Source organism: Schizophyllum commune (genome assembly GCF_000143185.2).
Source record: "Schizophyllum commune H4-8 unplaced genomic scaffold SCHCOscaffold_7, whole genome shotgun sequence".
Taxonomy (NCBI): domain Eukaryota; kingdom Fungi; phylum Basidiomycota; class Agaricomycetes; order Agaricales; family Schizophyllaceae; genus Schizophyllum; species Schizophyllum commune.
In genome coordinates, this window is record NW_026089544.1 from 408150 (window position 1) to 427324 (window position 19175).

The window sequence follows — 19175 nt, forward strand, 5'->3', positions numbered from 1 at the left end:
CGCGACGAGTGCGCGACAACGGCTTTCGTGTAGCGAAGTGCGAGTGAGCTTCAGCTTACCGGCGACTTTGGCAGACTTGTCTCAGAGCTTTCAGAGCATACGGGGACAGCCACATCTGCACAAGATCAAGGCAAGGGTAAGATCACGACAATCTACAACAACATGTTGAACACTTCGATTTGCAACGTATTTCACTTCTTCCACTTCATACATACAAACACGACAGGGGACATCTTCCCCTCAGCCGACTCGCTTCAGGAGACGCGCGCTCTTCCGAGTCGTTTCTCCTCTGGGCTTTTCAGCGGGCTCCGTGACCTTGTCAACCCTGCCTGAGGTCGCCGGTGCCCTTCGCTTCTTCACGGGCGGCACGTCTTCCTTGTCTGCGTCTGTGTCCGCGACAACATCTTCGCGCTTCCTCTTTGAGGTTTTGAATAGCTTCGGGGTAGTGGGCTGCGCTGAGTTCTTCCCCTTCTTCCTAGAGCCCTTGGCGGCGTTGCTCGTCACGGGAAGATCCCTAAGGGTTGCTCGAGGCTTGCGCACGACGGCGGACGTCTTGCTTTTCACCATGTCCGGAGTCCAGGCTTTCTCCTCCATCTGCGAGAGCTCATTGAGAGCTGCCGTCAATGCTGCCTCGAATTTCTCGTAAATCATCTTGCGGTCGTCGCTGGTCTCCTGCGGCTCAGCGGGCTGGTAAAGGCTCCCAGTGTCGGCTTCAGCTTCAGGTTCCTCGAGGACAGGGCATAGCGCGGCATGCAAAGCCTCCAGACAGGGGTGCAAGGGTCCGAAGTAGGACGACATCCCGCCTAGCACCCGAGCACGGAAGGCGTCGATGTCGACCAGTTCGGTGCGGCTGCTCAGAGCGGCGTCCAGAGACCTGCGCCAGTCACCTAGCGGGGTGTCGGTGGTGACGTTGCAAGTGTAGCGATGGGGGTGTCCGGCACCGCTGGCGGAGAGGCAGACGGAGCAAAGTACATAGAAGAGAGATTCCAGTGTGTCGCTATAGGTTTGCGAGCGCGGCTGTTTGCGGACCAAAGCGATGAGCACATCGATGGACGCGCAGGCGTGGTGAGGCTGTCGCTAGTCAGATTGGATAAGAAGGTATATGTAGCAAATCAGACGCACAATGAAGTCCGTCGCGGGAGGCCTGGTGAGTTCTCTTACATGGGCGAAGTCCACACAGACGCCCGAAGAGACGGTGCGGCCTTTGACCTGCAGCATAGGGCGTCAGATGATATGCTAGTTGATGGATTCTGAGGGAAGTCTGACCTCCTTAAAGTGCACGTCATCAAGGCCGAAGATCAACGGCGTGATGTTCAAGAGCTGGACTTGCTCGTCCTCGTACATTGCATGAAAAGCTGCGTGTGGATTAGCTCGTACCAATGTATTCTTGGAACCGCACGCACTGCGCAAAATGTCCAGCATGGCCGACACCAGCTCGAGCAGCGAGTGAAAGTGATCGAGGGGTCTTGCGTGCTGCACCTGACGCCTGTGCAGCAGAGTCGGCGGGCTTACAGAGATATGGCCCGAGCGTATGATGTCTGTACTGTCGTCCCCGTCGTTCACTTGCACGGTCTCGGACTCCTTGTCGCGCGAAGGCGTCGCATCCTCAGCCGCGGCATCCTCGATGTCCTTCTTCGCGACCCACGTATCACGAATATAGAGCACCTTGGCGCCGTCCTCTCTCAGCCCTTGTACGCGACGCACGATGATACCATAGCAAGCGCGTTCCTCGGGCGTACCGAGGAGTTCCAACACTCGACGTTTGTGCCCGGCAGCGACAATATATTCGTCGTCATTCTTGTCCTTGCTGATCGACTGGTCGAAGCCGAGGGCAGCCCGGGCGCAACCATGAAAATGCAAAAGCACGCAGAAGAGCCGAAAGAGGCTCCTCTCGCTGACCTTGCTCACGTACGACCGAGTGAAGTCGCCAACCGTGGCGACGACGGCGCCGGCGTGATCTGCGACGACGAGGGCGCATTTGCCCTTGCAGATGAGCAGCACTGGGTACCGCGAGCGCTCGGGGTGGTGGAAGAGGGCTTCGGTGGCAAGGATCGCACACCGCCTGATCGAGTCCTCGTCGATCTCGTCCTTCGCGCGGTGGAGGATGACCATCTGGGCGAGCACAGTGCCGTTCGCGACACAGAGCTCGAGCGAGCCGTTGGCACCGTGCGGCGCGCGCCACGTCCGCACTTCTTTGTCTGAGAGACTGTAGCGCCTGCGGGCGGCCGCGACGACGGCGGTGCCGAGGGCGTTGAAGAATGTTACATAGTCCCTCGTCAGCTGCGCCGCTTTGTCGAGCGTCGTCTGCGTGGATGGGACATTGGCGAATTTCGATCTTCTCGCATCCCAGACGCTGCTCTTCTTAAAGGCGTTGACGACCTTGGCGAGCACGTCGGGCTCGATGCGCGTAGCCACGAAGAGCGTGTTGGCGTCCAAGCCTTCGGGCTGCTGAACGCGCACGTCGGACACGAGCGGGGTGGATGGCTTTGGGAGGGCGACCATTGTTGAATGAGTTCGGGCGGGTGGCTGGTGAACGCAAGGGAGAAGATGAAAGTGAGAGTGATGAAAGAAACAGGTCCAAACACAACCTGTCACCGTCACGAACCGTTGCGTACGAGGCGTAAAATTCAACTTGGCCTTGCAGACGGCCCACGAGGCTGTCACGATACCATCACGTGAGCGAAAGTCGCGTCCCCGCGAACGCCACCTGTGGTCCTGCTCGAGTCGCACGGTCATTCCCCCTCGATCCTTGCCCATCGCCAGATATCCTTCCTCAATATTCTCCAGCCTGCAAAGCCACCGCAAATTAGCGACATAGCGCCCGAGACCAACAAACGCCACTCACCGATCCTCCCCCGCACAATGGCACTCGCATTGGACAAAGATCTAGAGGAGACAATGCTATGGAACATCCGCGGCCTCACGTCGCACGTCTTCCACGACCGCATCTGCAAGACATGGCCTGAGGCATGGCCCGCGACCCTCGCGAAGGCCCTCCTCGCCGCGCACTTCGACGAGGACGCGGGCTACTGGCGCATCTGGCCGTCCGATCCCCACATGCCCCTTGCTCACAAGACAATGGCCTTCCTCAACGGCTTCGCAGCAATCATCCGCGATCACTGGTCCGCGCAGGGCATCGACACCACCAACCTCCCCACCCGCCAGTGGTTCGCCGATACCTCCTTCGAGGGCCGCCTCAGCGAGGCCCCCGCGCCCGACCTCATCCTCCAGGACGCCATGGGCCCATACAAGTGGGAAGACGCCCTCGCGATCGGCTGCACCACCGAGAACGCCGACCTCCCCGGCGCCTGGCACCCAGTGCAGACCCTCGCCGAGAACGCGGGGCCCCTCATGAGCCGGCAGCGCAGCCGCCTGTACGGGCTCGGGATCGCGGTGTACCGCCGCGAAGATAGCCAGGGCGCGGTGCTGCGCCTGGTGGGGTGGGACCGCATGGGCCTCGTTGTCGCGAAGAAGTTCCCCATCCACGATCCGGCATGCGCTGAGGCCCTCGTCCGCGTCGTCGCCGGGACGATGTTTGCGCCTCGGCCGCGCCTCGGGTGGGACGCCTCTGTGAAGCTGCGCTACGGGCAGGAGTTCATCCGTGTCAAAGATATCGATTTTGCAGCGGCTGCGCGCGTCGATGAGGAGGCGGGTGTGACGGGCAAGGGCGCGTCCATCTACGTCGACAGCGAGGAGCACGAGGACGGCGTTGAGCTCGAGGTGTTCGAGTGGACATCGCCCCCTCCACGCGCGCAGCTGAATCAGAGGGCGACATTGTGCTGCTCGGTGCGCGGCCCGGATGGGCGCATGTATGCCTTGCGCCGGACTTGGGACGACCCGCGCGCCCCGCACGGCCATAAGAATGAGCGCAGAATGGTCGGGACGCTAGGGCACATCGAGGGCGTAGTAGATATCGTTACAAGTGGCGTGGTAGAGAGCAACGGCAAGCCACAGAGCACCGACAAGCTGCGCGGTTGCATGAAGGCGAAGGACCAAGACTATAAGAAGTGCGTGCCCTTCCGATGCTGAGAGTGATTCGTGCTGACCACGGCGTCCACAGGTTCATGGGCATGAGCATGCGTCGGCACCAGCAAGTGTTGATGTATCCGTTCTGCGAAGATTTGTCAGAATTCGAGAGCCCGCTCGAGGTGGTGCATATATTCAGCGACGTTCTAAAAGGTGCAACATACCCATTGAAGAACAAACTGATTACTGACTGGCTTGATAGCCATGGGCAGGATGCTCAAGCAGAGGGCCATGCACTGCGATATCTCAGACAATAATGTCAGGCTCTGGCGTCCGACGACAGGCCGCGTCCGCGGGATGCTGATCGATCTGGAGAAGGGGTGTTTCCTAGATGATCACGGCCAAAACACGAAGGAAATCATGACAGTGCGTTGTGCCCTTGTTCGTGTCCTCACAGCGGCGCTGACCCACGGCACAGGGCACCCTCACCTTCATGTCCATCGGCGTCCTCGAACATGCGCCCCGAAAAGCCAAGGACGACCTCGAGTCGCTCGTCTATCTCTTCATCCTCATCTGTACTCAGTACGCAGGCCCGCGCGGCGCCTTCCGCAGGGACAAGGGGTGGTCACAGTGTGACATCGCGGTTTGGGATGTGCTGGACGACGTCCACCTCGCCCACAAGATCGCCTTGCGCAGGAATGAGCATGGGGAGATAGACCGCGTTTTGGACGACTTCACGGAGTACTTTGCGTGCTTCAAGCCCGTGGCGCGCAAGATGTTACTGAGGTTGGGGGAGGTGGGGAATGCGGGCTTGACGCATGAGATGTTATCCGAAATCCTAAATGAAGCGCGTCAGGAGTTGGAGAGGGTTGAAGAGGAAGATGCCCCGACGGACGCACCTGAGGTTCGACAGGGTTCAGAGGCGATCGTGGAGAAGGAGACGGCGCCGATCACGGAGGAGTATGGAGACGAGGACGCGAAGGAGAACCAGGACCCTCCCAAGACCGACAAAGAGGCTGATGTCGCCCCTCAGCGCAAGCGGTCCAGGAGTGCGACGTACGAGTGGTTATATGGGGAAGAGGAGCACACACCGAAGCGCGTTCGCGTCTTTTATCCCAAGGACCAGAACACCGCCTGATGATGTTGTTCTCATTGTACTTCTTGGCCTGTATTTTGCTTTGTATCATTATTGTGTAGCTGCAATCGACTCCAGCGTCAACTAACGGCCGCGGGTGAGGCAGTAGTGACGAAGGACAAGAAGGCGAGAAGGAAGCTCGTGTCAATGATGTGTTGTGACATTGCGCGGCGCGTGATACGTACGCACGCTCAAAAGTGCAGAAGTATTCACAGGTGTAAAGGCTTGCGATACAGCGCCGGTTTGATGATACATACACGGCTGTTGTGCCTTGGATGTCTAGGTGTACCTGCTTGTACAGAAAGCAGCTGTTCGTGGTCCGACTCAATTCAGGATTTCAGATCATTTCCGTCGCATGGACTTGGACCGATTTCGAGGGTGTCCCGGTGCACCTTCCTTCCCTTACAAGTAGATACATATCTTCCTACCCCCTCACCACACCCACCGTCACATCCGGTCCCGGGCCTTCCGCATCCTTCCCCCTCCCGCCTCCCAGCGCCCCCACCGTCCTCTCCCACGCCCACCTCGTCAACTGCAACGCCTCCTCATCCGGCAGATCCTCCCTCACATGCAGGTCCATTGTCACGACCAGCCCCTCGCCCGGCGCGCCGCCCAGCGCCGGCGCGGGCGTGAGCTGCCAGAAGCGTGGCGCGGGCAGGTGCAGGACCTGCGGGTGCCGCTCGAGCTCGCGCATAACGCGGAGGAAGGCCTCCATGCGCCCGCCGGGGAGCCCGCGAGGGGGCGCGGTCTGGAGGAGGACAGCGCCGAGGGCCGTGCAGGCGGTATAGGCGACGCGCATGGTGACGCCGGCGATGAAGGTGGCGAGAAAGAGGTCGCAGGTCATGTGTTGGGCGCTGAAAGAGGTGAGAGTGAATTGAGGTCAACATGAGTAAAATGGAACACGAACGTACCCGGGAACGACCATAGCAACTGTGAGCAGGAGGGCCGTGAACAATATTGGGCTAACGATGTAGGGGTTGCGGAGCACCTGGCCCAGCGGCGTCGCGGGCTGAGAGGCAGTGTATTGTATCGATGCTGCTCCCGTCGACCTGGCAGACAAGGACCGTATAAGAGACGCAGGGGAGGGTATAACGTTGCCCGTAACTGACGAGGGCATTAGTCCTGAAGTCATAGCAGCATTGGGCGACATACTGTCGAGCAACTTCGTATGGTTGTTGAAGAGGGAGGCTGTCGTCAACAGCGAGGCAAGCGCCAGGATCGGCAAAAACAGGGGGAACTCAATCCTGCAAAACGTCAAGACCTTCCGGCGTCGTCAATAGGGTATCGCTCACTGTATCACATCCTCCTCGTCAATCGCATGATGGTGATGGTGCCCCGACTCCTCCGAGCCGCCCGCGCTCAGCAGCAGATGCTCGACAGTTTCCTTGCAAACATACACTGCAGCGAACATCAAGTACACCGCCTGCGCAAACATCGCCACCGTCTCCACGCGCGCGTCCCCGTAGAAGCGCTGCTTGCTTGGGCCTTTGCCGCGCAGGCGCGGTGCGAGGACGTTTTCGATGGCGACGCCAAACGCATCGAAGACGATCCAGTAGCCGAGGCCAGTGCACGCGAGCGAGCCAACCTGCTGCCCGGCGACCCACAGCCAGGCACCGAGGACGAACTGCGCTGCGGCGATGGCCGCGGCGCCAACGAGCGAGCTCCCGAGATCCTCGACGAGCAGCGCTTGCGGTGCTGGCTGTACCGACGCCGCTGTGGTGGTAGTTACGGCGGCGGAGGACGAGGTGGACCACGGCGATAGGGGAGGCGCTAAATCGTCTGTGGGCTTGCTGCCGACGATCCCGGGCTCGAGGAAAGAGAAGAAGTTGTGCGACATCGAGTGCTTGTGGTGATGCCCACGGCGCGAGGACGTGCCTCCAGATGCTGACTTGGACATCGCCGGCGGCTGCGGCGCGCCAGGTGGGCGGCCGCCGAAAGTGAAGTTGGCACCCAGAGGGGTGGTGGGCGCGCGCGTGGACCTTGCATTGCTCGGGAGGCTGTACGGGGCGTCGGCAGAGGGGATGGTGCTGACGGGGGCTTGCTCGGGTGGGCTGTTCCCATCCTCGGCGATCGTCGAGTCGTGTGGGAGCGTGCCCGGCCGAGGGAAGAAGATGGAAAGGTTGCGGGAGTGCATGCGACCGTGGCGGCGAGGAGCGGAGGCGGATGAGTTGGAGGAGAGAGGGCTTGTTGGCTCGGGGTTTGAGGCAGAGCCTGTCATCGGCGGCGGGCGCGGAAAGGAGGTGGAGAGGGGCGAAGGCGAGGGAGGGGAGTACGAGTAGCTCGAGATAGAGCGGCCGCGTGCATGCGAGTGCGCAGAGCCTCCATGCGAGGGGGAGGGGGCGCCTCCGTTTGGCAGGCCATTGGGTATTCCAAACGTGGCGCGGGGAGGAGATCCCAGACCATTCATTCGGGGGAGGGCGGCTGATGTTGAGGCATGGCGCTGATGTCGCAGTTGCGGAGGGGTTGACACAACTCGCGGACGAGGGGGCGATACGGGACCTCCTCCGCTGAGGTCGATGATTGGGTTATCGTTGTCCTCCTTGCTGCTTTTCCTCTGGTGGAGGGTGGGTCTTTGGTCGACCATAGCCATATCGCTGAGGGGTATGCTGTCGTGTAATCTGGGCGAAGTGAGAAGCATATTGTAAAGAGAGCATGGAGACGCACGAGTGTAGCTGAAAGGACCGCGATGCCTTGCACTAGTAGAGGTCGGACGCGCAGAACTCGTACCTCCAGGACCACAGCAACTCTACGAAGCGGGGATGTTCCGAGTTTCTGTCGCGTCTGCCTCGCGTTAAGACTCCCAAGACTTTCGAATGAGCTGAAAGCGTTATTGTATGATCCCGTGGACCTCAATGCCTGAGCGTATGTCGTGGTCTGGTCTGAGAGGCACGACCTCCTCACCTGCGTGACATCGCGGTCACTAAACGTGACGAACCTAAGGAGACCCTTGGCATCTCACCTTAATGTTCGATCTCAATGCGACGAATTGAAGGCGCGAAATGCGTCAACATTTGATACCATTGCGCAGGGCTAGGGTGACTGGGCGAGGTAGGTTCGATGTCAAATGTGACCGTTAGGCCTTGTCTTTGCGCTGGAATTTCGCCAGCTTATACCCTACCTACCCATCATCATCAACGTACCAACCGCCCCAGCGAGCACTAGCAGGGCCTCATCCGCTATACGCGAAGGGGTTGAATTTGTAGCGCAAGAATTTCACAATCCAGACGCACTCGCATCGCAGTACTCTTTCCGTGACCGTCGCACTATCAAAGGAATCTCGGCCGCGACGACCCTCTCAAACCGTCAGCTATGAGGCCTTCAGGGCACACAATGTAAACTTTGCAAGACCCAAGGCACAATTGTGCTGACCATGCAATTGAGGCCTTGGGCAGATTATGGGTCCATCCTCGGCAAACCCCGAACATGACCGCAGTGCCTCCAGACGTGCCTGCAAGCATTACTGTGCCTCACTGTATAGAAGCAACCAAGCGTAAACCGTGATAAGCGCAGGACAGGCAAGCAGGGGTCGAAAGACCGTGAGCGAGGGCAAAGTATAGATTTTTGGAGGATTTTGATTGATGTATAGCGCTTGAACTGCCTTATATGGCAGGTGCGGAAGTCGAGCGTGACCCGTGACTTCTGCAACGCAACTGGTCCTCGGAGACCGTGACGGGTGCCTCCATACACATACTTCCCACTTTCTTCCACAATCACTCTTCATTCAAGGGTCCTGTCCCCAGGTAGCGGGTTGCTTCTGGCACAATAGGCAGCTCCGGCAGACAATTACACCGTCAGAGCCGGGATCGACCACCGGACCTCCTGCTCGGTATACCAGAGCTTATAATCGTCCGAGCACAGCAGAGACTGGCAGGGTACCATCGTTCTCTCCTCCTGCAGCCATGTACGCCACTCCCAGCGCCACTCCGACCCCACCAAACTACGCCCAGGCCCCCGCGCGAACGCCCTCGCGCCGCCCCGCGTCCATCGGCGAACTCGCAGAGCGCGCACTCGACAACCTCTGGGACGATCGCAAGGACCTCAAGTTCTACCTCCGCCAGGCGGAGCAGTACAGGAAGGATGGGAAGGCGTTTGCGGCCCACGGCGACCACGAGAACGCGTTCGTCTCGTTCGCGCGCGCCGCGACCCTTGTGCTCGACAAGCTCCCGATGCACCGGGACTATAGGACGATGCTGAGCGATAAACACAGGCATAACTTGGGACTGGTGCGTGCATCGTTAGGCCTCTGCGCGGGGGGCTCCTGTGTTCGGTCTACTGATCGGTCATTGTAGAACGGACAGGACATCCTCGACTGCCTCGGCCAGCTCAAGCCGATCCTCGTCGAGCGCCACGAACGATGGATGCAAGCGCACCCGGAGGAAGCAGAAGACTCAGACCGTACACCCGATGCGCGCTCCCAGGGCCTACCACCTCCCGGCCAGCGCGCGCCACGTGAAGTCGTAGATCGGCAGCAGCAGCAAGCCCTGGAAGACGAGCGAGCGGCCTGGCAGCGCCAGCGAGAGGAGTTCGAGCAGGAGCGCGCCCAGAGCTCGGCGTCGCAGTACGCAACTGCCCGGAGCGTATCATCCGCCTCGACACAAGCTGCCCTCTCCGCAGCCCGCCAAGCAGCTGGCAGTCGTGCGCCGTCAACTGCGCCGACACCCGCCACCGTTCACCGAGGCGGCGATCTCGCCTTTGCCACATCCCCGCCGCCACAACCGCAGCCCGCCGCGTCTCGCCACGAGCAACATCAGGAGGCGCTGCGGCGACAGGCGGAAGAGATCCAGCGACGGAAGGAGGAGCAGAAGCGCCAGGAGCGCGCGCGGCTGGTGGAAGCAGAGACGGCAGCGCGTGTCGCGCGCGAGCAGCAGCAAGCCGCTGCCATGATCAGCCCTCAGCCGACCGAGCCGCAAGCCTACCAGCACCCGAGCTCTTCCACCACTCCCACCCCCGGTGTCTTCGTTCCCCCGCCCCCATCGCAGTACCCGCGGACGCAGCCCACCACGCCGCAACCCGCGCATTCCCAGTACGCTACCCCCCAGCAGTCCCAGCACTCGACCCCTCAGCCGTCGGCGCCATCATATCCTACTTTCCCCACCCCGCACCATCAACCATCGGGCTCTCACCACTCGGGGCCGCACTACCCGACGCTGCCGGGGACCAGGGGGCCATCACCGCAGCCATCGCGCCCATCGTCCCCTCCGAACCAGTACACTGGACGTCAGGAGCCGCCGCCGCCCATGACCATGCCTTTGGAGAACCCGGCGTACGACGACGACACGACGGACTCCGAGTCGGTGCACCATGGTCACACGCGACGACCAAGCAAGCTCCAGAAGCATCGGCCTGGGGAGAAGAGGTGAGCCTGGACCACGTCGTGGTCGACCTTGAACGATTTTGACAATCAAAGTAGCCCGCCCTCCGTCGGCCAGGGCGCCGCGCATATCCAGTACCCGCAGCTCATGTCGCAGCACCAACGCGGCCAGGGGTACGCGCCCTCCATCATGTCCACCGACGAGCAGGCCGGTGCCGCCCCGCCTGCGCCGACCAACAACAACCTCCTCTTCGACGGCAAGCAGTTCGAGCGCGCCCCGCGACCGCTCTACTCCAGCGACCTCCTCCCCAAGCCCTCCGCGCCCGTCGCCTCTTCCTCTTCCACCTCCGCCTACCCCTACCCCGCCCAGCCGCGCGCGCCCAAGAAGGAGAAGGAGCCCCCCAAGCCCGGGCAGCTCAAGCGCGTGACGGTGCCGCGCGAGACGCTCCCGAGATTCCTCGCGATCGCGAAGATCAACACGTCGCTGAACCGGGAGACGTGCGGGTTGTTGCTGGGCAAGGACCGGGGGCACAAGTATGTGGTGACGACGCTGCTGATCCCGAAGCAGCACGCGACGAGCGATACGTGTACCATGGACGATGAGGAGCTCGTGTTGGAGTTTACGGAGGAGAGGAGTTTGATCACGCTGGGTTGGGTGAGTGGCGGTTCTCTATGGGCAGTCCTTTTGCGGCACTGCGTGTATTGTGGCAGCCATCAATGTGGTCTTGCTGACCCCATCCCCAGATCCACACTCACCCATCGCAATCCTGCTTCATGTCATCGGTAGATCTGCACACGCATTCCGCCTTCCAGTGCATGCTGCCGGAGTCGTTCGCCATCGTGTGCGCCCCAAAGTACAACCCGACGTGAGTCTCGCCTTCACTCACCTCGCCCTTTTTTCTCTGCATGGACCTATCGCAGTCCCATGCATCGAGCCTGTGCTAATATTCTGCTCCCAGATTTGGTATCTTCCGCTTGACAGACCCTCCAGGGTTAAAGATCATCTTGGATTGCCAGGCGAAGGAGGCGTTCCACCCGCATCCGGACAAGCCGATATATACCGTAAGTCTTCATTCTCATCAACCCTCCGGTCGACCGTTGGAGCAATGTCTATCGACCCCCGCTCCCCCATAATCGATGCTGGATTGCCGCATGTGCTGACGAAGTCTTGTGCAGGACGCGGACAGGGAGCACGTCTACCTCAAGGAGGCTCACCTGGAGATCGTGGACCTCCGCTAATCTTGGTCCTCGAAGAACCGCGAGCGGCACCTGTGCATAACTCTTGAGAAGAGGTTTTGTTACGAGAACGAAGAGAGGAGAGGAGGGATATGACTGACTAATCGAGGGGGCTACTAATCAGATCCAGAGGAAAGCTAATGGGAAGAGGATGAAGACTTATCGAAGAAGGTGGGGAAGAGGAGGAAGCAATGGGACGCATCATCATCGTGAGTAGAGGACATTGGCTTTCACCTTCATCTATGTATTATGATCTTTACGCCGCATCCATGCACTGTATATTATGCACGCATCCACCATGAATATGTATAGCATGCCGTTTCCTTGTTTTCTACTTACGCTTACGCTTTGTGGTGGTGAGCGGGATGTGGTGAGGTGAAGTGCGATAGACGCCTGTTCACGTAGGTGAGGTGGATGAGGATCACCTTTTCGATGATTTGGAGGTGGGACGTAGATGGGGCGGAACCGTACGCTGCCTTGTACGGTTATGTACAGTGGGGAAACTTCAGAAAACGGGTGGCACGGATTTGTGGCAACCTGCAAGACGATCGTCCGGTTAATGTGGCAGTGGTAGGGCGCCGACGCGTATAGCCGCGGATGCATTGACGGACATGCAGCATCGAGGCCCGAGGAACATTATTTAGAGTTGGCTATGAGGAACGTTCGGGGAGAGGCCGGGGAAAGAGGCCATCTTGAGCCCAGGCCCGAGCCAGGGGCGTGAGGAAAGCTCCCGCCGGCAAATGCCGTGTGCTTTTCTCGCGGAGCCATTTTGCGTCCCGCGCGTCCTCCTCCTCGGCGGCCCTATAGCACGCTATTTGCTGGCATGCCTCTTGCATGGCGACGACCCAATGGCAACCCGCGGACGATTACTGAATGTTCTACTACTGAATACTGATCCTGGGGAGGCTTCCATGCTTTAGCTCTAAAAGTGACAGCTTTGCGATATCCGCTCTCCTTCACCCGATCATGCTGGGGAAAGCTGGCTGTGGTGGCGCTGAGGGTGGATGCCCGCTCCGAGTCCGATATTCCCTTAATTCGTGCTCTGCCCTGCACGGTCATGCATTCTCTGGCTGACTTTGGGACCTGACCTGGCCGCGTACGCTCTCCGAGTCCCCCGACGGGACGCACGACGCCCTGAGCCTCGCGCAGGCGCCCAGGAACAGCAGGGGAACACTCTAGCAATTTACGGTCCTCATGTCGGCGTCCTCTTCCGCGCAAAATAACCTCCGAGCATCCGTCCCGATTAGCACGACAGGCGGCTTCAATATAGGGGCTGCGCGCTCGATCCGTGCGGGTCAATGGAGCGGAGCGCGGAGGTGTCACTTTATTCGACACTTTTCCTCTCCCCACCACCACCATCCACGGCCAGCATGCGACGCGTCGAGAGGCGGTGGCCGTACACGAGGAATACCGCCTATGTCGCGCTCTTCTGTGCCGCGCTGCTCGTCCTCCAGGTCGGCTTTCGCGGCGGCGACTCGTATGTGGGCTTTCCGCTTGACGAGGTCTTGGTGGACGCGCACGCGCCGCTGAAGGTGCACCCCATCTCCAAGTACACCGATCTCGCCCACCGCCGCTTCGACGCGAAGGTCAAACGCCAGAGCAAGACTCTCAAGCAGGCCGTCGACGAGTACAAGCGCCGCTATAACATGAACCCTCCACGCGGCTTCGAAAAGTGGTGGGAGTACGCGCAGGATGCCAACTTTGTCATGGTCGACGAGTTCGACGGCCTGATGGAGGATCTTGCTCCGTTCTGGAATATGTCAGGAGTCGAAGTTGCGCGCCGCGCGAAGCAGGTGCGGCCCAAATGCTCATCGCGTGCGCATATATTCATCAACATGCCAGGCTGCCGATCTCCCCTCCATGGACTACATCTCCGTTCGAGACGGCGAGGCCATAGATAATACATACGTGGATGGCCCCGAACGTGGCGCGCGCGGCCGACAGTTCCTCGTCATGATCTCTAAGTTTGCACATGAGGTGCGCCGCAGCCTCTCTGCAATTCATCATATCTAAATGCCTCTCAGCTCCCTGATCTCGACTTCGCCATAAATGCATTGGCAGAGGGACGCGTCGTCGTGCCCTGGGAGCACATCCATTATCCCAACTCGACAGACGAAGACTCCAGCGACGGCATCGATATCATGAATGCTGATGGCGAGTTTATGATGGACTGGCAAGGCGATGGCAACGTATGGGAAATATGGCGCCGCAGCTGCCCGCCAAGCTCGCCTGCACGACGCATACTCGCCAACAGGATCAACCCCTTCGCCTCGCCTATCGACTACCTGCAGCCCGAGCTCGAGGGCCGCGGGCGCGACTTCTACTTCACCATGAGCGTCCCTTCCCGCCTCGATTTCTGCCAGCACCCGCAAGCGCACTACACGCAAGGCCACTTCTTCTCCGACTGGCGCACAATCCCTGCCCTCTTTCCCATCTTTAGCCCTGCCCGTGCCCGCGGCTTCGCCGACATCCGCATCCCCAGCCACTACTATTACCGCTCGTCGCAGCAGTATACGTACGGCTGGAATTTCGAGACGAAGGAGGTGGATGACGTTGACCCGATGGAGGTTCCTTGGGAGGCCAAGACGGATATGATCTTTTGGCGCGGCTCGACGACGGGTGGAGGCAGCACGCCTCCTGGCCATGTCGCGTCGTATCAGCGTCATCGCTTCGTGCGCATGACGAGCGATGGGTCTGACACCCTGCGCGCTGTTACTTTCGAGGAGCCCGCGGGGTCGACGAACTGGGTGACCGCCGAGGTCAAGGCGGGCCTCCTGAACGAGGAGATCACGGATGTCGCGTTCACGGCCGCCACCCACAAGGAGTTTCCCGGCGGTCTCGAGGCGCTGTTTGCGGAGCACCGGTTTGGGGACGCGGTCCCGCTAGGCGCGCATTGGGCGCACAAGTACCTGGCGGATCTGGATGGAATGGGCTACTCGGGGCGCTTCATGGCGTTCTTGGAGAGCGACTCGGTGCCGGTTAAGTCGAGCGTGTACAAGGAGTTTTACTCGGATTGGATAGAGTAAGTGGTCTCTTCTATCGTCTGGGTCTACGATGCTGACGAGCTATGCAGACCCTGGGTGCACTTCATCCCGCTCAGCACGAGCTACCGCGAGCTCTACAATATCCACGCGTACTACAGCGGGCCTTCGGAGGCGACCATGGAGGCCTACAAAGCCGGCCTCGCCGAGGAGGAGGACGAGGGCGAGGACGGCGCGGAGCATGGGGACGGCGAGAGTGAGAGCGGCGAGGCGCAGATGGTGTACGACGACGCGTCGCGGGTGGCTCGGTGGCCACCGGTGGGGGCGCGGAATGTGGAGGGGGACCGGAAGTTGAGGAAGATCGCGAAGGCAGGGCGGGAGTGGAAGAAGTCGATGGGGCGGTTGGTGGATATGGAGGGTGAGCGTTGGTTTCGTTCTGTGATGGCTGCTCAAGGGCATTTCCGGCGCGGAGTGCGGATGAGCGTGGACGCTGACGTACCTTGCAGTCTACGTCTACCGGTTATGCCTGGAATACGCGCGGCTCTGCGCGGAGGATCGGGAGGCGATGGACTATACAGGTTAGACGGAACATATGATGGGGTATATGCGCAGGAGACACGAGTGCCGTTCATGGATGAGACGCATACGGCTTCATGATGGGTGAATCGGTGATATGTTGCGGCAGACGAGACGACCGCAGATTTTCTTGTATAGCGAGCTGACGGGGGCTTTAGATGTTGTGTGTACATATATGTTTCTGTAACTGTATGAGCTTCCACTACTAGAATACGCACTGAAGGGATAATTTGCCAAGCGGTTCTGCGGGTTTATCGCGCTCGGATCTGTTGACGCGGGGGGGGGAGAAGCAGCAGGCAAACAACAATTGCCTGATAAGGAAACATTTGTTTGGTTTTCGGTTGGTTTCCGGCAAGTCCCGAGAGCGCCCACAACTCGGGCTTGTTCTGAGCTGCGTTGCACGGGCTTTGGATTTGGTGCTTACTGGTCTGAGGCGCCGAGCGTTGAGAATACTCTGATTGGTGTCAAGCCCTTCGCTATAATCCCTTTGGATTCCATGCGATGGTATAAGCATCGCCCAAGAAGACAATTGACAAGTCAGTAAATATATAGGATATACATCGTTATCAGTAATGGTCAGAGTCGTCAAGGATTGAGTATGAAGAGAGAGCTTTAGTAATACACACAAGCTCAGAGATCAAATGACACCCCCGACCCAGCTTTTCCTGCCGTAGGTAGATTCAGCGTCTTAAATACCGCGGGTTGACCAGCGGGAGTGATCGCTAGTTGCAGCTGAGTCTGCTTCTGCGTGGGATCGGAGGCAAAGACCTTCCCTGCACCAGCGTCGTAGATCACCGTCGACGCGATGTTCGTCCTAATGTTCGAGCCATCAGGGAAGCTGACCGCGCCGCCCTTCTCGTCCCAGAACACGACATAGGCGACCTTGGCCGCGCTATCGTACACAGCGGATATGTGCGCGTCGTTCTGCACGGTCTGGAGCGCGGAGGCGGCCGCCTTGCTCGCGAATGCGCCCTGGTCGGCGGTGCCAGGAAATATGGTGTACTCGAGCGGCTGCGAGGTGTTCGTGCGGACGAGGTAGGCGGAGAAGAGGTCGACGGTGGTGGTGCCCTGACCAGACGTGCCGATCTTGTTCCACGCGCCCGACTTGTTTCCCGTGGCGACAGTCAGCTTTGCGGAGGTATTGTTGGGGAAGGTGTACCCGACGCCGGCGTGCCAAAGGGACTGCGGCCCCTGCTTCGTCGTACCGCCGGACACCTGCCCGTCGATGTAGACGTCGCCGCTGTGGCGCTTCTGGTCGAGCACGCTGCGCACCTCAACGGGCGAGGTGTTGTTGATGTTGCCGATGAGCACGCGCTGCGTATCGTCCGCGGTGAAGAACCACGCTTTCTGAAAGGAGAACTTGCCGGTGATGGGGTTGGTGTAGCGCATGACGGCAATGCCGACGTCGCCGGTGGAGACACCACCGACGAAGGAGTGCTTGCCTGTAGCTGTCGTGGACTTGCATTCGAGTGTGGTGCCCTTGTAGTCGACACTGATGCCGGGAATCATGTCCCAGTCCCAGGCGGCGGCAATGTCTTCATACTCATTGCCTTGGACGTATGTATAGAGAGTACCATCGGCGAGATGGAAGCCGAAAGGCTGTGGGAGGTGCATAGTGAGCAACAATCCAACGAAGGGGATCCCGAAAACATGCTTACATTCGCTGAGTTCGTGCATTCTGAGTTCGTTGTGCGCTCCGAGTACATCTTGAGCGTAGAGACATAGTTTCTGCCTCGGTGTACCTATCATATGTTATTCGTAAGTCACACAAAGGAAGAGTGTGTCCTCACCATATAATCATTTGCATAAAACAAGCGATTCCCTTCCAGTTTACCCGCGTTGGCCCCGTCCGAGCCGCCCTTGAGGCTATTAGCCACGTCGGTGATCACAGCGTTTCCCGAAAGACGTCCGAGTGTCTCGACTGCGGTCAGATTGATACCAATATCATGGGTAGGCCTGCATGGAGTCAGCGATTTTCTAGTGAGACCAGCTTTCAAAAGCTACGCACTGATAGTCGGCAGTGGGGAAAGCAATAAAACGAGGAAGAGCAGACTAGCCACGACATGGAGATTAGTAGAGCTCACTATAATAGGTAGTAAATCACGTACGAAGTCCCAGTGCATGATGGAGGTCTTCTGATTGTCGAAGATCATCCATCGATCTGAGTCCAAAAGAGCCGCAAAGACACCAAGTTGATCCTGATTAGCGGCAAACTGCGTCTGAGCAGCATTGATCTCGAGCTCCATGACGTCCTTTGCGCTGAAGATACGGCGTAAGCATGTCGCAAGCAACCACAGGTGCAGTATACCACTCACAAGACGTTGCCGTAGTTGCCGTTGTACAAGAGCCCGCCATGCTGCTGGAAGCTGCCGTCCGCCTTGACGCCGTCGTTCTTAACCTTCTCGCTGTATACGAGCTGCGCGTGTACGCGGGAGTAGGCATCGGTGAGCCGCGTCGTGTTCTTCATCAGCATGGCATCGTCGGCACCAATTTTGGCCAGGTCGAGTACGTTGGCGCCAGTGAGGTAGCCCTCGTTCGCGTTGAAGGTTGCGTAGGCGCGCGAAGTGATGTGGGTGCAGGAGTTGCGCTCGGAGTTGGATAGGGAATCGCCGAGCACGAGGCAGGTCTGCGAGACGAGCAGAGGTAGACCGAGGACGTTGCTGTACCAGTTGGTATTCCAGCTATGATAAGCAGGTTAGCCGATTGCTCAGGTATAGCCAAGGCTGGCACTCACAATCCAGGTGTACCGCAGGGGCACGCATTCTTACCATGGAAGTCACCATTCACACACGCGTCGTTCTTGTAGTCGTGTGAAAACCAGTACCCCATGGCCGAGGATATAGCGCTGCGAAGATCTTTGTTTTGAACCCATTTGCTATCTTGGTTAGGTGCGCCGCCGTGCCAGGCGGCAGTCATCGCCACTATATGTACAATCAAGCCTGGCCAGTTTGTGATCAATGAGCGAGAGCGCACCAATCCTGTTCCAGTGGTTCAGCGCGGGCCAGTTCGCGCGTTGGGCATTACATCCAGTAGCGTAGTTGATCTGACTGTCGGGCCATTTGCCCTGTCCTCTATCGAGACTGGAAAGCCTGATACGAACTCGTCGTAAGCCAGAGTGGGGAACGGTGGAGGTGGCACGTACCAGCTGCCGACACTGCCTGTACTCTGCGAGTCCACGATGGCGGCGATACGCCGTTCCGTCATCGTGGAGATATCATCTGCTGCAGCGCGGGAGGTGTATGGCAGACTAGTCTGCTTTGATAGGCCGACGAGCAGAAGTAGGGGAAGCAGGTATCGTAAGATGCCGAAGCCGACCTGTACAGTCGGTAACAACATGGTAAAGGAGTGTAGGACGAGTGGGAGCGTGATCAAAAATGGGACGGACACGAAGGGAGACGGCGAGGAAAATCTTATTTATGCCAACTGTGGGCGCTTGAGCGCTCAATGGGCGCCACTAGCGCCGACCTCTGACACGTTGAGCAATGAACCTCTCCTTCGCTAACTCGAGTAAACGCGTATCACTTCCCACGCAAAGGGAAAATAGGCGCGCAAGCTAGAAGCAAGATAGAGGAAAAGTATTGCGAAGGTCTTGGCAGTCAGAAACGCACTGAGTTAGTCCTGAGCGCGAGCAATGCTGCAGTCTACTGCTGAGGAGGGGGTCATTGGTCAAGGAAGTAGACTGCTGCTACCCCGCGTAGGCGTACCTGATTTACTCTCTTCGTGTGCGCCGCATGAGACCACGGGGACGGCATAGCTCGCGAAGTCGCGCTCCAGAACGCCCAGCGATGCCATCGCCGCTCGCAAAGCAGATTGCACCCTGGTCATGACTTCCCGCGTATCTTCGGCTTATCCTGAAGGAGACGCGGTGAATCCTCTGCATCTATACTCGTCCGGCGTTCGGGAGTCTCGAGACTTGCCGGTCAAAGGTCTGGTGCACAATTCATGATCATGAGTCGTAAGTGTGACACCT

At 59.1% G+C, this 19175-nt stretch overlaps 6 protein-coding genes across 6 annotated transcripts; 3 read left to right on the forward strand and 3 right to left on the reverse strand.

Moving 5' to 3' along the window:
• Positions 1–240: 240 nt before the first annotated feature.
• SCHCODRAFT_02701920 (uncharacterized protein) lies at positions 241–2502 on the reverse strand (the record flags this gene model as incomplete). Its single annotated transcript, XM_003031052.2, has 4 exons — positions 241–1071; positions 1123–1209; positions 1267–1355; positions 1404–2502. The coding sequence occupies 4 exons, from the start codon at positions 2500–2502 to the stop codon at positions 241–243; spliced, it is 2106 nt and encodes a 701-aa protein (XP_003031098.1).
• A 360-nt stretch (positions 2503–2862) lies between these two features.
• Positions 2863–4751, forward strand: SCHCODRAFT_02689334 (uncharacterized protein; the record flags this gene model as incomplete). Its single annotated transcript, XM_003031455.1, is given in 5 exon segments — positions 2863–4007; positions 4061–4179; positions 4229–4392; positions 4445–4707; positions 4727–4751. 5 exon segments carry the CDS (start codon positions 2863–2865, stop codon positions 4749–4751), a joined length of 1716 nt encoding a protein of 571 aa, XP_003031501.1.
• A 561-nt stretch (positions 4752–5312) lies between these two features.
• On the reverse strand, positions 5313–7991 carry SCHCODRAFT_02627998 (uncharacterized protein). Its single transcript, XM_003031051.2, has 5 exons — positions 7766–7991; positions 6394–7719; positions 6254–6345; positions 6013–6205; positions 5313–5955 (listed from the first exon to the last, which is right to left on the reverse strand). The coding sequence occupies exons 2-5, from the start codon at positions 7689–7691 to the stop codon at positions 5526–5528; spliced, it is 2013 nt and encodes a 670-aa protein (XP_003031097.2). The 5' UTR covers positions 7692–7719; positions 7766–7991; the 3' UTR covers positions 5313–5525.
• A 794-nt stretch (positions 7992–8785) lies between these two features.
• On the forward strand, positions 8786–11989 carry SCHCODRAFT_02628001 (uncharacterized protein). Its single transcript, XM_003031454.3, has 6 exons — positions 8786–9324; positions 9391–10457; positions 10512–11067; positions 11157–11278; positions 11372–11474; positions 11589–11989. The coding sequence occupies exons 1-6, from the start codon at positions 9001–9003 to the stop codon at positions 11649–11651; spliced, it is 2235 nt and encodes a 744-aa protein (XP_003031500.2). The 5' UTR covers positions 8786–9000; the 3' UTR covers positions 11652–11989.
• A 1029-nt stretch (positions 11990–13018) lies between these two features.
• Positions 13019–15212, forward strand: SCHCODRAFT_02600231 (glycosyltransferase family 90 protein; the record flags this gene model as incomplete). Its single annotated transcript, XM_003031453.1, has 5 exons — positions 13019–13441; positions 13491–13625; positions 13673–14670; positions 14722–15047; positions 15136–15212. The coding sequence occupies 5 exons, from the start codon at positions 13019–13021 to the stop codon at positions 15210–15212; spliced, it is 1959 nt and encodes a 652-aa protein (XP_003031499.1).
• A 467-nt stretch (positions 15213–15679) lies between these two features.
• SCHCODRAFT_02628008 (polysaccharide lyase family 8 protein) lies at positions 15680–18845 on the reverse strand. Its single transcript, XM_003031050.2, has 9 exons — positions 18348–18845; positions 18179–18294; positions 17940–18126; positions 17521–17886; positions 17314–17464; positions 17214–17257; positions 16996–17161; positions 16864–16947; positions 15680–16804 (listed from the first exon to the last, which is right to left on the reverse strand). Exons 1-9 carry the CDS (start codon positions 18539–18541, stop codon positions 15836–15838), a joined length of 2277 nt encoding a protein of 758 aa, XP_003031096.1. The 5' UTR covers positions 18542–18845; the 3' UTR covers positions 15680–15835.
• Positions 18846–19175: the final 330 nt, after the last annotated feature.

What these genes read in the sequence shown, in the direction of transcription:
- SCHCODRAFT_02627998 (XM_003031051.2), bottom strand. Translation starts at nt 7,691, where the DNA reads ATGGCTATGGTCGACCAAAGACCCACCCTCCACCAGAGGAAAAGCAGC. An exon ending in CCATACGAAGTTGCTCGACA is followed by an intron (nt 6,206 to 6,253) that starts GTATGTCGCCCA and finishes TGCCCTCGTCAG; the next exon opens with TTACGGGCAACGTTATACCC. An exon ending in GTTGCTATGGTCGTTCCCGG is followed by an intron (nt 5,956 to 6,012) that starts GTACGTTCGTGT and finishes CACCTCTTTCAG; the next exon opens with CGCCCAACACATGACCTGCG.
- SCHCODRAFT_02628001 (XM_003031454.3), top strand. Translation starts at nt 9,001, where the DNA reads ATGTACGCCACTCCCAGCGCCACTCCGACCCCACCAAACTACGCCCAG. An exon ending in CATCGGCCTGGGGAGAAGAG is followed by an intron (nt 10,458 to 10,511) that starts GTGAGCCTGGAC and finishes CAATCAAAGTAG; the next exon opens with CCCGCCCTCCGTCGGCCAGG. An exon ending in GTTTGATCACGCTGGGTTGG is followed by an intron (nt 11,068 to 11,156) that starts GTGAGTGGCGGT and finishes CCCCATCCCCAG; the next exon opens with ATCCACACTCACCCATCGCA.
- SCHCODRAFT_02628008 (XM_003031050.2), bottom strand. Translation starts at nt 18,541, where the DNA reads ATGTTGTTACCGACTGTACAGGTCGGCTTCGGCATCTTACGATACCTG. An exon ending in CCATCATGCACTGGGACTTC is followed by an intron (nt 17,258 to 17,313) that starts GTACGTGATTTA and finishes TGTCGTGGCTAG; the next exon opens with TCTGCTCTTCCTCGTTTTAT. An exon ending in TTCCCCACTGCCGACTATCA is followed by an intron (nt 17,162 to 17,213) that starts GTGCGTAGCTTT and finishes GACTCCATGCAG; the next exon opens with GCCTACCCATGATATTGGTA.